At 35.8% G+C, this 14,804-nt stretch overlaps 4 protein-coding genes across 4 annotated transcripts; all 4 read right to left on the minus strand.

Moving 5' to 3' along the window:
* Positions 1 to 219: 219 nt before the first annotated feature.
* LOC106763391 (exocyst complex component EXO70B1-like) lies at positions 220 to 2,788 on the minus strand. Its single transcript, XM_014647589.2, has one exon. It carries the CDS (start codon positions 2,717 to 2,719, stop codon positions 470 to 472), a length of 2,250 nt encoding a protein of 749 aa, XP_014503075.1. The 5' UTR covers positions 2,720 to 2,788; the 3' UTR covers positions 220 to 469.
* Positions 2,789 to 6,493: 3,705 nt separating this feature from the next.
* LOC106763392 (exocyst complex component EXO70B1-like) lies at positions 6,494 to 8,731 on the minus strand. The gene has a single exon (XM_014647590.1). It carries the CDS (start codon positions 8,729 to 8,731, stop codon positions 6,494 to 6,496), a length of 2,238 nt encoding a protein of 745 aa, XP_014503076.1.
* A 749-nt stretch (positions 8,732 to 9,480) lies between these two features.
* On the minus strand, positions 9,481 to 9,957 carry LOC106763394 (exocyst complex component EXO70B1-like). The gene has a single exon (XM_014647591.1). It carries the CDS (start codon positions 9,955 to 9,957, stop codon positions 9,481 to 9,483), a length of 477 nt encoding a protein of 158 aa, XP_014503077.1.
* A 65-nt stretch (positions 9,958 to 10,022) lies between these two features.
* On the minus strand, positions 10,023 to 11,489 carry LOC106763395. Its single transcript, XM_014647592.1, has one exon. The coding sequence runs from the start codon at positions 11,487 to 11,489 to the stop codon at positions 10,023 to 10,025; it is 1,467 nt and encodes a 488-aa protein (XP_014503078.1).
* Between the last annotated feature and the right edge of the window lie 3,315 nt (positions 11,490 to 14,804).

The raw sequence follows: 14,804 nt of genomic DNA on the forward strand, positions 1-14,804 counted from the left end.
AGTATATGTGCAACATGTGTTTCAAGACCTTGAATTTGATAAACCATATATATTTATGAATGTCAGACTTCTAAAAGTCTGCCTAACTTCCATGTTTACCAAAATACTTGTAATAATGAAGGTAAGTATTTGAAAAAGAAGCTCATTGCACAACAGGGCAGACCTATGACAGTTGGCATAAATCCAGGAAGTATCCATAGATAGGTTAAGCCTGTATACTAAAACTTCCCAAACTTAGGAATTATTTCCCTCTCTTGAGGCATAGAATTATAAAAATGTATCCAAACTACAATTTGATACAAGCCAATCTAAAACATGGAAACAAAATAAAAAAGGAAACACATTTGTGATTGTGTTGAAACATTCAGTGGTATACAGAGCACAGATCCTTTGAAACTGAGATAATAAAATTATTGTTCTCTTAATCTAACTCGCTTAATCATTCCTTCTATTCCAGCAACCATTTCATCTACTCCCTTAAAAGAAACAATTTGTTGAGTCGATCTTGAACCTCAAACATTCCATACTTAATGTATTTATAAGCATTCTTCCCAACAAATTCCTCAAATGTGCCAAGGAAACTTCCATACGCTGGCAACAGCATGTTTTCTATGGATTTTATTATTTGTTCTCTTAGCTCCTCATCACAGACAGACCATGCAGACTGAATGTTGCATGTCTCATCAAAGTGTTCGTTGAACCAATAAAGGTTGTCTTTCATCAACTCGGCTATAACACTAGGCTCTAGTTGGTTGATGTCTACCTTCAAAAGGTCCAGAATCTTATTCCATGAGCTTCTTAGATAGAGCTCAAGGTTTTCTTGGAACTTTGTTGTGTTTTTGTGGAGCCAGTCATCTCCAAAAGCAATTCCCAGTCCATTCAGTTTTGTCTCTACTTCAATGAATCTCCGGTTGTTCATGATGAAAACATAACCCAAAGAAGGATTTTTGTAATTTTTGGAGTTGGCTTCTAAACTGCTCTCTAAAAGCTCTATCATCCTGTAAATCAACACAGGTGAAATCATTTCATCTAAACCTAGTCTAAGTTTATTCTCCCTACTTCGGCGTTGAGATTTAATGTAGTACAACACTTCAAACTTATTACCATTTTTGGACTTTTCATCCAAACTACTCTGTAACAAAATTCTCACTTTGTCTATGTACAACGATGCTGGAATCCTTCCCTCCTTTAAATCTTGCCTAAGTTTTCTAATTTCCCTATTTCTGTAAACCAAATAAATACAGTACATCCCTTCAAGGGTAATAGGATGAATCCCGCCACCAGGAATGAGTGATACATCTTCCAAAGCCTCATAAATGCACAATCTCTGCTTTATTAGGAGCACTACAATATTTATTAGTGTTGTAAATGATTCAAACTCTTGTATCAACTCCTGCAATGTGTTGCGCAAGAAATGGCCCCAAGTTTCCAAGGCAAGGGCAGAGTTCAGCAGACTAGTAGCCAATTCCGTGCAAAGTTCCCTGAAATGAAAGTCCCCATTGAGAATGGAGACCCTAAAGACACGCTTGAAGAGTCTTTCTTCATTGGGAAAGAGTATCCTCGTGGCTATGTTCATAGCTTTTATCAGCCTCTCAATCTTCTCCGACTTGTTAATGTCCTCCCCGTTGAGCTCTTGATCCTGCAACCCTAATGCCCAGAGACACTCTTTCAGAAACTCCCGCCGCCAATTACTGTACACGTGCAAGCATTCCTCCTCAAATCCATCTGACACCATCTTCTGTACACTTTCACGAAGGTTGATGATCATTCCTGACGACAATGAATCCACCACCATGTTGTCATCCCCATGCAATTTTGGAACTGAAATCTGCTCCCCACTAAGAACACTAGCTTTAAGGTATTTGTCTACATGCATTGAAATTGCTATAAGAACGCTCCCATTCTGCTTCTTAAGAGCCTCTATACAACCCATGAAGTATTCCTTGGTACCATAAATGTTTTCTGGAGGGGCATCACCAGCACCACCCTCTTGAGGTGAAACTACTTGAGATGCACTGTGCCTTATTCCTCTTGAAGGCCAGACCATATCAATGACTGGATGTGGTTGTGAACTAGCCATAATTGTTTGGGTTGAATCAACTTGAGTAACACTATTACTGGTTCCATGTGGTTGTGAATGAGAACCAATTTCAAGCACTACGTGGTCTTGGTGTTGAAGTCCATGATACCCACTTCTTGGTTGAGGATCCAAATTGGAACGAAGAACGATGANGGAGTAACTGAAAACTCCTCCAACAGTGACTAGCCACAGTTTTATTTTCATGAGTTGTACCGTCAGAAGTGCACAGAAAAAATAGAGGAGATCAACCTCAAATCCTAACTGACTGAGCCTAGACAAGCCTAGAGACATGATAGCAAAAGCAACACAAGAAAGCAGACTATAGGCGTCTGCTTTCTGTTTCAGATCTTTATCAAGGAAAAAGGAGTATACAGAAGTGATAAGCAAAACAGTGAATGCTGTGTGAGCTTCCAAACAGCGAGTGTTGGATTTTTCCCATGTCTTTGCAAACAAGGTGGAAAGGGAGATTAAAAAACTGAAAACAATGTAAAGAAGTAACTTCCACCAGGTCCAATTTCCAAGTAAATGATTGAAAGAGGAGCTCAAAGCATAACAGATAAGGCCAACGATAGATGAAACAAAACACACAAATCTCCATACCTTTGGCTGATGTAGCCAACTCCAAATTTTGATGAGCATGAGCACTCTGTTGTTTCTTAAGCAAGGTTTGCTTTCAGGAAAAAAACCACGGTTGTTTTTTTTTTTTGGTTGGGGGGTTTAATCTCTTTATTTTATTTTATTTTATTGTAGAAATTTCAAAGGAAGTAAGTGGGAAAGCTCTATCGATCTTTTACGTGTTGACTTAAAACTGGGTAGTTCTTTTGCAATCAAAGCTGCTTGAAATAATCCCCTCATGCGATCAGAAAAACAATAAAATCCTGAAAATGCATCAAACACAAATCCAATTAATTCGAGATATCAATGGTCACCTGCGGGAAGAACTCATTTTATAATTGCGTTTAAACGTGTCAAATAATTTAGGCTGTGCAAATCTAAAACATAAATAAAAACCGAATAATATAACGTGGATAGGGATTTAAGCTATGCAAATCTAAAACAGAGAATTAAAATAATTATGTAGTTTTAAGCTTAAATGTACACTGGTAGTGTTCGCATGATTTGGAGTTACAACTGTTCACTCGAGATAATCACGAAACATTATTTTTAATTATATATTGGTTCTTAACAATAACCATAAGAAATATAAGAAGACCGAAAAAAAAACACTTTTATGAACAGATTCTATAAACTTTTAACAGTATTATGGATTGTTAAGAAAGTTACAGTGAACAAACTTTAAACGTTGAAGACTTCTCGATATTTTAAACTTTACTTAAATGTTCAAAATTAGTACATATATATTCGNACAACAATATTCCAACAACACGACGATAAAAATTTTGTATTCTAAATCAACGCAAGTACTTGGGTGTCCACAATCTTATTCCACCATATCAAATTTTAGAAAGTCCACAATCTTATTCCACGAGCTTCTAGAGTTGGAGGTTTTGGTGGAATTTTGTTGTGATGTTGCGCAGCCAATCATGACTAAAATAGGAACCAATCCATAGAATTTTTCTTCTAGTTCTATGAAACTCAGATTGTTCATAATGAGAACATATCCCAGAGAAGGGTTATGGTAATTTTTGGACTCTACTTCCAAAATTCTCTCTAACCAGGGCTGTTGCTATTATCCTGGCCACATTCACAGACGGTGAAAGCTTTCCCTCCTTATCAAACATGGTGTATTCTTCTCATCCTTGCCTAGATCTATTATCCCTTTGTGTCCAACAAGCAATGCATGAACCACCAAGTTGCTGTCAGCATGGAGTTCCATTGCTGGAATCTTGTTGGCCACATTAGCTTTAAGGTATCCATCTACATGCCTTGAAATTGTGTCGATAAGGGTCTCATTCTTCTTCTTAAGCACCTCAATACATTCCATGAATTGTGTCATGATACTTTTGTTATTGTCATTTTGAAACAACTAATTTTATTTATGGAAAGAAGGATAACAGAACACTATATTAAGTCCCAATACTATAATTTGTTCTTTATCAAAATCAACAAGAACAAGTAAATATAGACTATAGTAATATGGATGGTATCTGTGAGTGCTGCAATTCTGTGGAAGGAATATAGATTCACATAGATGCCTCTCTCCTCAAACTCAAACATAATCCTCCAAGTACACATTCTTCTTGGAGTGACGTGTGTTTCTTCTAACTGTTTTTTTGCTATTCAGATTATCTGCCACATTACCCCCTGCCCATTACGTGCATTTGGTGTGAGTCTTAACAAGCCTAGTGCCATAACATAATAATAGCAAATGCTGCACACGAAACCAAACTATATGCATCTGGTTTCTCTTTGACTTGTTTATCGAAGAAAAAGGAGTACACAAAAGTTATTAGCAAAACCAAGAAGGGCGTGTGAGCCTCCAAACAATGAGAGTTAGAGCACTCCCATCCCATGTCTTTGCAAACAAGGTGGAAAGAGAGATTTAAAAAACCGAAAACAATGTAAAGAAGTAACTTCCACCAGGTCCAATTTCCAAGTAAATGATTGAAAGAGGAGCTCAAAGCGTAACAGATAAGGCCAACGATAGATGAAGCAAAACACATAAATCTCCATACCATTGGCTGCAGCAGTCTACTATGAATTTCGATCAGCATTATCACTCAAACAAGGTTTGCTTTCAGGAACAAAGAAGATGTTGAATAAATTGTTGGAGTGCAAACAAAGTTTCATATCGTGTAAAATAAGAGCTGGTCAAGGGTTTATATACACATATATATCTCTAATGGTAAGAGGCCTTTTAGAGTGGTGTCAAAAGCAAATCTATGAGGGTTTGCACCATGTGTGGAGATCTATGTGTATGTCAAACCTCCCCAACATTGGTATCAAAGCCCATAGTCATCACTGTTGACTTTGATAAACACGTTACCTACAAAAATGTTCCATAGAAAATACTTGCAACTTTTATTATGAAATATTTTTTGTTAAAAAGTATCCATGAATTTTTTTTTTTTGTATAAAATACTCGCGATCTCCCTCCCGAGATCTCTTACTTGCACTCCATCGCTCACTTTCGCTATCTCACTGTTCTCAACTGACATTTGATTCTCAATTTGTTATAGGTAAGATTTTTTTCATTTCATTTGGTAGGTTTTCACGTTTGATTTGATTTTATTTGATTTTAGGTCATTTCTATCTTCGGTTCAACTTTTAAAGAAAATTATGGTGGGGTGTGGTAGCTAGTTTTTAAAAATTGACTTAAGCAATTTGAATTGAAGCTTGAGTGTGAAATGCTAATGTCAATGATCTTTTTGGGATTTTGTTTTATACACTCAATAACATGATACTGGTTACATTTAATCTAGATTCGCATAGTGGTTTTTATGTTAGGAACGTGTTGAGTAATGGAAACATCAACGGTGAGCTTTAAAGAAGAACATATATGTTTTGTGGTTGTTTATGCTTAATACCTAAATTATAATGTGTTAAATTAGTATTGTGGTTATGCTAATTTGGAGTATTACAATTTTGACTATTTTAAAGATTCCAATTTATTTATTCAAAATAACTCTTAAACAATAATACATATTTTAGTACAAATTAATTTCTTATTATTAAATTATATATTAAATATAAATAGAAAATATACAATAATAAAAGGATAACAAAACTTCTATAGATATCAACATTTTTTGTGAGCTATGCTCACTACATTATCTAATTATAGTTGTGGATCTAATATTCTAATTTCTAAAACTGTTTATGTACACTCAGAAACACTAGTATTATGGAATGATGAAAATTGATACATGATCAAGCATGTTAACCATGATCTGCTCAAATGTAATGAAAACATCCATTTTTTTCCTTTTTGAAAAATAAATTTTAAATTGACATTTAAAGGAGCTCGGAATACTCTTGCAATATTTTGGTTGTTCATTTTTGTCTTCTCAGTGATTACAGTAACATAGTTTCCAAAGTGAGATCAACAACTTCTGAAACGACTTTCAATATATCAGCATGTATTTCAAGACCTTGAATTTGATAGACTATAGAAATTGATGAATATAAAACTACCAAAAATCTGCCTCCCTTTCATGTGTACAAAAAAAAAATGAAACGGTGAAGGTAAGTATTCTAAATCTACCCAAACTTAGGTATTATTTCCTTCTCTTGAGGCATAGAATTGTGAAAGTCTATCCAAACTTGAATTTGAACCAAGCCAATCAATCTAAAACATGAAAACAAAATAAGAAAGGAAACACATTTGTGATTGTATTGAAACATACAGTGGTATATAGGGTACAAATACTTTGGAACTTTTAGATAATAGAATTTTTGTTCTCTAAAGCTAAACTGCCTTAACCATTCCCTCTCTTCCAGCAACAGATTCATCTACTCCCTCACAAGAAACAATTTGCTGAGTCGATCTTGAACCTCAAACATTCCATACTTAATGTATTTATAAGCATACTTCCCAAAAAATTCCTCAAATGTGCCAAGGAAACTTCCATATGCTGGCAACAACATGTTTTCTATGGATTTTATTATTTGTTCCCTTAGCTCCTCATCACAGACAGGCCATGTAGACTGAATGTTGCATGCCTCATCAAAGAGTTCGTTGAACCAATAAAGGTTGTCTTTAATCAACTCGGCTACAACACTAGTCTCTAGTTGATTGATGTCTACCTTCAAAAGGTCCACAATCTTATTCCATGAGCTTCTTAGATAGAGCTCACGGTTTTCTTGGATCTTTGTTGTGTTTTTGTGGAGCCAGTCATCTCCAAAAAAATGTCCCAGTCCATTTAGTCTTGTCTCTACTTCTATGAATCTCCGATTATTCATGATGAAAACATGACCCAAAGAAGGGTTTTTGCAATTTTTGGAGTTGGCTACCAAACAGCTCTCTAAAAGCTCTGTCATCCTGTCCAGGTACACAGGTGAAAGCATTTCATCTTCTAAACCTTGTCTAAGTTTACTCTCCCTACTTTGGTTTAGAGATTTAATGTAGTACATCAGTGTAAGCTTATTACCATATTTGGACTTACTCTCTAACAGAATTCTCACTCTGGCCCTGTGCACAGATGATGGAATCTTTCCCTCTTTCAAATCTTGGCTAAGTTTACTAATTTCCCTATTTCTGTTGATAGAATAAATATAATACATCACTGCATGGGTAATAGGATGAATCCCGCCCCCGGTAATGAGTGATACATCTTCCAAAGCCTCATAAATGCACAATCTACGCCTTATCAATCGTACGATAATATTTCTGCCTGATGTAAATGATTCAAAGTCTTGTATCAATTCCTGCAATGTGTTGCGCATGAAATGGCTCCAAGTTGCCAAGGCAAGGGCAGACTTCAGCAGAATGGTAACCAATTCCGTGCAAAGTTCCCTGAAATGAAACTCCACATTGCGAATGGAGCCGCTAAATACACGAATGAAGAGTCTTTTTTCATTGGGAAAGAGTATCCTCGCAGCTATGTTCATAGCTTTTATCAGCATCTCAATTTTCTCCGACTTGTTAATGTCCTCCTCGTTGAGCTCTTGAACCTGCAACCCTAATGCCCAGAGACTCTCTTTCAGAAACTCCCTCCGCCAATTACTGTACACGTGCAAGCATTCCTTCAAAAATCCGTCTGACACCATCTTCTGTACATTTTCACGAAGCTTGTTGATCATTCCTGACGACAATGAATCCACCACCATGTTGTCGTCGCCATGATATTCTGGCACTGAAATCTGCTCCTCACTAAGAACACTAGCTTTAAGGTATTTGTCTACATGCATGAAAATTGCTATGATAACGCTCCCATTCTCCTTCTTAAGAGCCTCTATACAACCCATGAAGCATTCCTTGGAACCATAAATGTTTTCTGGAGGGGCACCACCAGCACCACCCTCCTGAGGTGAAACTACTTGAGAAGCACTGTGCCTTGATCCTCTTGAAGGCCAGACCATATCAATGACAGGGTATGGCTGTGAACTAGCCATAATTGTTTGGGTTGAATCCACTTGAGTAACACTATTACTGGTTCCATGTGGTTGTGGAGAATCAATTTCAAGCATTACATGATCTTGGTGTTGAAGTCCATGATACCCACTTCTTGGTTGAGGATCCAAATTGCAACGAAGAAGGATGAGGGAGTAACTGAAAACTCCTCCAACAGTGACTAGCCACAGTTTTATTTTCATGAGTTGTATCGTCAGAAGTGCACAGAAAAAATACAAGAGATCAACCTCAAATCCTAACTGACTCAGCCTAGACAAGCCTAGAGACATGATAGCAAAAGCAACACAAGAAAGCAGACTATAGGTATCGGTTTTCTGTTTCAGATCTTTATCAAGGAAAAAGGAGTATACAGAAGTGATAAGCAAAACAGAAAATGCTGTGTGAGCTTCCAAACAGCGAGAGTTGGAGTATTCCCATGTCTTTGCAAACAAGGTGGAAAGGGAAATTAAAAAACTAAAAGTAATGTAAAGAAGTAACTTCCACCAGGTCCAATTTCCAAGTAAAAGATTGAAAGAGGAGCTCAAAGCATAACAGATAAGGCCAACGATAGATGAAGCAAAACACACTAATCTCCATACCTTTGGCTGATGTAGCCAACTCCCAATTTTGCTGAGCATGAGCACTGTTGTTTCTTAAGCAAGGTTTGCTCTCAGGAACAAAACTTCTGTTGTTTTTTTTTTCTTGGATTTGGAATTTATTTCCTTTATTTATTTACTTTTGTAGAAATTTGAAAGGAAGGTAGTGGGAAAGCTCCATCAGTCTTCTACGTGTTGACTTAAATCTGGGTACTTCTTTTGCAATCAATGCTAGTTGAAATAATACCCTAAATGCATCAAACACAAATTCAATTAATTGGATATATCAATAATCACCTGCGAGAAGATTTCATTTTATTATTGCGTTTAAACGTGTCAAATAATTTAGGCTGTGCAAATCTAAAACATATAAATAAAATCCGAAGAATATAACGTGGATGGGGATTTAAGCTATGCAAATCGAAAACAAAGAAGTAAAATAATTATGTAGTTTTAAGCTTAAATGTACACTGGTAGTGTTGGCATGATTTGGAGCTACAATTGTTCACTCGAGCCTGAAACATGATTTTTAATTATATATAGGTTCTTAACAATAACAATAAGAAATATAATAAGACTGAAAAACACACTTTTATCAATAGAGATTCTATATATTACGGATTGTTAAGAAAGTTACAGTAAACAAACTTTAAACGTTGAAGACTTCTCGATAGTTTAAACTTTACTTAAATGTTCAAAATGAGTACACTTATATATTGGAACAACAATATTCCAACAACACGATAATAAAAATTTTGTATTCTAAATCAACGCAATCGCTTGGGTGTCTTTCACTTTTGTTTCAGAAACAGATTTTTACTCTTCATCACAACAAACAGATTGCGGATTCGATCTTGGACGTCAAACATTCCATACTTAACATAATTATAACTGTGTTTGCCAAGAAAATTCTGCAACCTTCCAATGAAGTTTCCATATGCTGGCAACAACATGTCTTCTATGGATTTTACAATATGTTTTCTTAAATCTTCATCATACACAAACCATGTGGATTGAACATTGCATATCTCATCAAAGTGTTCGTTGAACGAATTTATCCTGTCTTTCAGTAACCCAACCGCAACACTAGTCTCTGATTCACAAATATCAAACTTCAGAAAGTCCACAATCTTATTCCACGAGCTTTTCAGATAGAGTTCGAGGTTTTGCTGAAATTTTGTTGTGATTTTCCGGAGCCAATCTTGACTAAAAATAGGAACCAATCCATAGAACTTTGTTTCTAGTTGTATGAAAGTCAGATTGTTCATGATGAAAACAAATCCCAGAGAAGGGTTATGGTAATTTTTGGACTCCACTTCCAAAATCCTCTCTATCAGGGTGTTGCTATTATCCTGACCACATTCACTGACGGTGAAAGCTTTCCCTCCTTATCAAACATGGTGTATTCTTCTAATCCTTGCCTAGATCTATCATCCCTTTGTGTGCAAACATAACGAAATTTGTGCATCAATTCACAGATATTAGGATGAAGCTCACCACCCTCATAATATGTAAAATTTTTACACTCTAGAATAGTTGCCAAGTGATTGGCAATGCGAACCAAACAAATATTCAATTCTCTACAAACCATAGTGAAAGCAAAATCCCCAGGGGAATAGACTCCTTTAAAGATGCGATCACAGAGTGTCCTTTCATTGGGAAGGAGTACACTATCAACTACATACAAAACCTTTGTTAACCANCTCTCAATCTTCTCCATCTTATCAATGTCCTTCATGCAAAGCTCTTGCATTTGCAACCAAAAAGTCCATAAACACTTTTTCAGAAACTCCCTTCGGCAAGTATAGTATGCTCTGCAACAATCCTCCTCAAACCCTTCAGCCAGTATCAGCCACACGGCTTCGTGAAGGTCGTTGGTGATTCCAGCAGGCAATGCATCAACCACCAAGTTGTTGTCAGCATGGAGTTCCACCGTTGGAATCTTGTTGACCACATTAGCTTTAAGGTATCCATCTACGTGCTTGGAAATTGTGCTGATAAGGGTCTCATTCTCCTTCTTAAGCACCTCTATACATTCCATGAATCGTGCCATGATACTTTTGTTACTGTCATCTTTGCCTTGAGTGACCATGAATCCTGAATCCTCATCTCCTTCAGAGACAACAACGTCTTGCGGCATGACGAGGGAATGACCAACAACAGTGGTAATAATTTGAGGTGAACCAACTTGTGAAAAATTGCGGCTTGTTCTTTGTGAGTGTGAACCAATTTCAATGACTACGTGATCATTGACATGGAGTCCAACATACCCAGTTCTGGCTGAAGCATCCAAGGCCGAACGAAGAATGATGAGGGAATAACTGAAACCTCCTCCTACAATTACTAACCATAATTTTATTTTCATGAGTTGTACTGTCAGAAATCCACTGAAAAAATATAGAAGATCGACCTTAAATCCAAAGTGACTGAGTCTTGACAAGGCTAGTGACATGATAGCGAATGCTGCACACGAAACCAGACCATATGCATCTGGTTTCTCTGTGACTTGTTTATCATAGAAAAAGGTGTACACAGAAGTTATGAGCAAAACCAAGAAGGCTGTGTGAGCCTCCAAACAGGGAGAGTTGGAGCACTCCCATGCCTTTGCAAATAAGGTGGAAAGGGAGATGAAGAAACTAAAACTAATATAGAAAAAGATCTTCCACCACTTCCAAGCGCCACATAAATGATTGAAAGAAGAGCTCAAAGCATAACAGACAAGTCCAACAATCGATGAAACAAAACACACAAATCTCCATACCTTTGGCTGCAGCAGCCTACTATGTATTTCGATGAGCATTATCACTCAAGCAAGGTTTTCTTTCAGGAACAAAGAAGATATTGAATAAATCAGTAAAATTTCAATTATTGGTATTTTTTATGTAAGATAGTCCCCGTCGTTGACTTGGATATTTATTTTGTTATTTAAATTTCAGTGGAAGATAATCACTTTCGTTGCATTATGTTGGATTATATAACTCCTACTAAGAAAACATTTATTACCAACAGAAAATGTTCCATAGAACATACTTGCAACTTTTATTATGACATATTTTGTTGTAAAAAGTATCCATGAAATTTTCTTTTTTAGAATTAATTTTTGCATAAAATACTTGCAATTTTTTTTTGTAAGAGGTTATTTGCAGAAAATTATTATTAATACCTTGCCTTAATATTAATATTATGTATTTGTTTATGTGAATAAAAATTTGCAAAAGAATTATTTATAAAAAAGTTAATATTAATACTTGTCAATTTCGCTGCCTACTATTATTTTTTTTTTTATTTAACGAAATTAAAATCCCCAGTAAAATTTTGTTACATAATATTTTTTATTTAATAAGTAAAATTTCGAATAATGATAAAGTGACTTATTTTTATATTTATTTGAGATATAATATAAAGATAAAATAATTATAAAAAATTTGTATTTGACAAAAATAAAAATAAGAGATAATAATATATGTAAAAATTTTATATGTTTCAAAATAATTTTTTTTAACATTTCACTTTAAGTCACATGACCTCCTCTGCTCTCTTTCTCTTTACAACTACTTTAGAAAACTCAATAATTCACTCTCATAAGCTCTCTGTTACGCGTGCTCTAGCTGTATATCTCGCTCTTACTCTCTTCCCCTCGCGCTCCCGCGATCTCACTCTCGCAGTCTCTCTCCCGCCATCTCTCTCCTGCGATCTCTTACTTGCACTCCATCCCTCACTTTCGCTATCTCGCTGTCGGTACTGTTCTTAACTAACATTTAGTTCTCAATTTGAAATAGCTAGGATTTTTTCGTTTTTGTTTTGATTTCATTCAGTTTAGATTTTCGTTTTTGTTTCGATTTTAGATCATGTGTATCTTTGGTTTAACTTTTAAAGAAAATTATTCTGGAGTGTGGTAGCTAGTTTTTAAAAATTGACTTAAGCAATTTTAATTGAAGCTTGAGTGTTAAATGCTAGTGTCAATGAGCTTACACTTTGAGATTTTGTTTTATAAACGGAATAACATGATACTAGTTACATTTAATTGAGATTCTTTGCAGGCATAGTGGTTTTTACGTTTGGAGCGTGTTGAATAAAAATGTGAGGTTAGGAAAAGATTGGTGTGTAAAGTATTAGGTTCGTGTGGGATGCTCTTTAGTAGTAGATGCTTCTTAGGCGAATCTCTATGCTTTTTTATGCAATCCTTTCTCCTTTGGTTTTATGGCATTTATCATGTGAGAGTGATATTCTTTCCGTAGTTAGGGAAAACGAGAGCCAAGAAGAAAGAGAAAAACGAAAATATTATATAAGAGTGTATTTACATATACGAGAAAGGCTAAATATATGATTTTTGTACAAAACTAGGCAAATTTGCCTCCCATATTATGTAAATGGGCAAAAAACTGGTCAAAGGGAAGTCGTGGACCTAGACGACTTCTAATGAAGAAATCGTGCTCCTCACATGAATTATGTTCATTTGACCAGTGTTGAAGTCGTGCACCCCAAAAACGACTTCATGGCGTTGTAATCGATTACCAAGCTCAGTAATTGATTACAACGTGCTGAAGATGTGCCCTCTGCACGACTTCATCTTTGTAGGCAAAAATGACACTGGTAATCAATTACATCTTCGTTGTAATCGATTACCAGTAGGTTTAGTGGACAAAAACTCCTTGGTAAGCGATTACACCATGGTTGTAGTCGATTACCAGTGTGTTCAATGGCCAAAAACTCTCTGGTAGTCGATTACTCCATGGTTGTAATCGATTACCAGTGTGTTAAGTGGGCAAAAACTCACTAGTAAGCGATTACAACCTTCTTGTAATTGATTACTAGAGTGTTTGAGTGTTGAATGAAATTTTATTTTTGTTGTAGAGCATCATTAGAGGTTATATATGTGTAATTATTTTAATTTTTGTAAGCACCTGGTTGTTGATGATATTGTGATGTTTTGTTATGTTTAGGAAGAGTAATTTTTTGAATGAAAATACAAATGGAAAGCATAAGGCAAACTCATAAATGAAATTTGAACTATTTTATTGAATTCAAAATGCACTACAGAAGCAAAAAACTAAAAATAAAAAAAGATGAAAGTACAATAAAATTGCTATATCTAGGAACAAGATCCACCATGTGGACCAAAATGACGACGCAGATAGCCAATGTCGTGCTCTAGATGATCAACTCGAGTTTCCATTGTATCGAAGCAGTCACCCATGTTCAGCTCAACTGTTCAAATCTTGCATTCATGTTTTCATTCATAGTATTGAAGTTGTCCCCTACAAATGTTATGAGATCATTTATCCCCATCATGATGTCATCATATGAAGAAGTTTGTTGTTGAAGAAGGGGTGGTGGTGGTTGTTGTTCAGGATGTACTTCATTATGGCGTTGAGGAGGAGGAGGAGAATTTCTGTGAACTCATCTGTTGTCAGCATTTTTGGTAAATCCAAAGGACTCTATCATTGATGACCCTTGCATGTTCCGTGGGGCAGGTATTTCATCATCCAATGGAATTTGAAAATGTTACAAGATCTGAGAGACCAAAAATTGATATGGTAAAGGAGCATTTGGCCTCAAAGCCTTCTTCATCCTATATCGGATGAGATGGCTCTAGATTATTTGCTTTGTCGTCACTATAATCCACAATAAGATAACATCTTCCTCGGTAGCCTGTGCAATGTTAGAAACACGTGGCAAAATAATACGACAGATAACATAATGTAATATTCTAACATCAACTTTTATAGATTCGGCTAGAATTTTACTGGTTTGACATTTGTATGACAAAGAAATTAACTGTCTTGCTACGTCCATACTGTATTCATCCACCCATTCATCGAGTAATTTACCTTCAAAATCCAAGCCAACAAAGGGGAGGTTGGCTATGGAAGCCAATAGACTGGGTTTGATAATCATTTTTACATTTTCAACCTCAGTCTTAATGGTTCCATTATCAGAAAATTTGAGATTGCTATAAAAAATACGTACTAAATCAGGATAGTACTATGTAGCATCAGAGACAAAATCAACCAAGCCCAGATTTCTCAACATGTGGAAAAATTCAAAAGTTTCATTGTTGAAATAATCTTCATCAAGGAATTTTGGGTCAATGACCTGACGGTCACTAAAAAGT

Source organism: Vigna radiata, chromosome 6, assembly GCF_000741045.1.
Source record: "Vigna radiata var. radiata cultivar VC1973A chromosome 6, Vradiata_ver6, whole genome shotgun sequence".
Taxonomy (NCBI): Eukaryota; Viridiplantae; Streptophyta; class Magnoliopsida; order Fabales; family Fabaceae; genus Vigna; species Vigna radiata.

Coding starts and splice junctions, on each gene's coding strand:
- LOC106763392 (XM_014647590.1), bottom strand. CDS start 8,731: ATGCTCAGCAAAATTGGGAGTTGGCTACATCAGCCAAAGGTATGGAGA.
- LOC106763394 (XM_014647591.1), bottom strand. CDS start 9,957: ATGAACAATCTGACTTTCATACAACTAGAAACAAAGTTCTATGGATTG.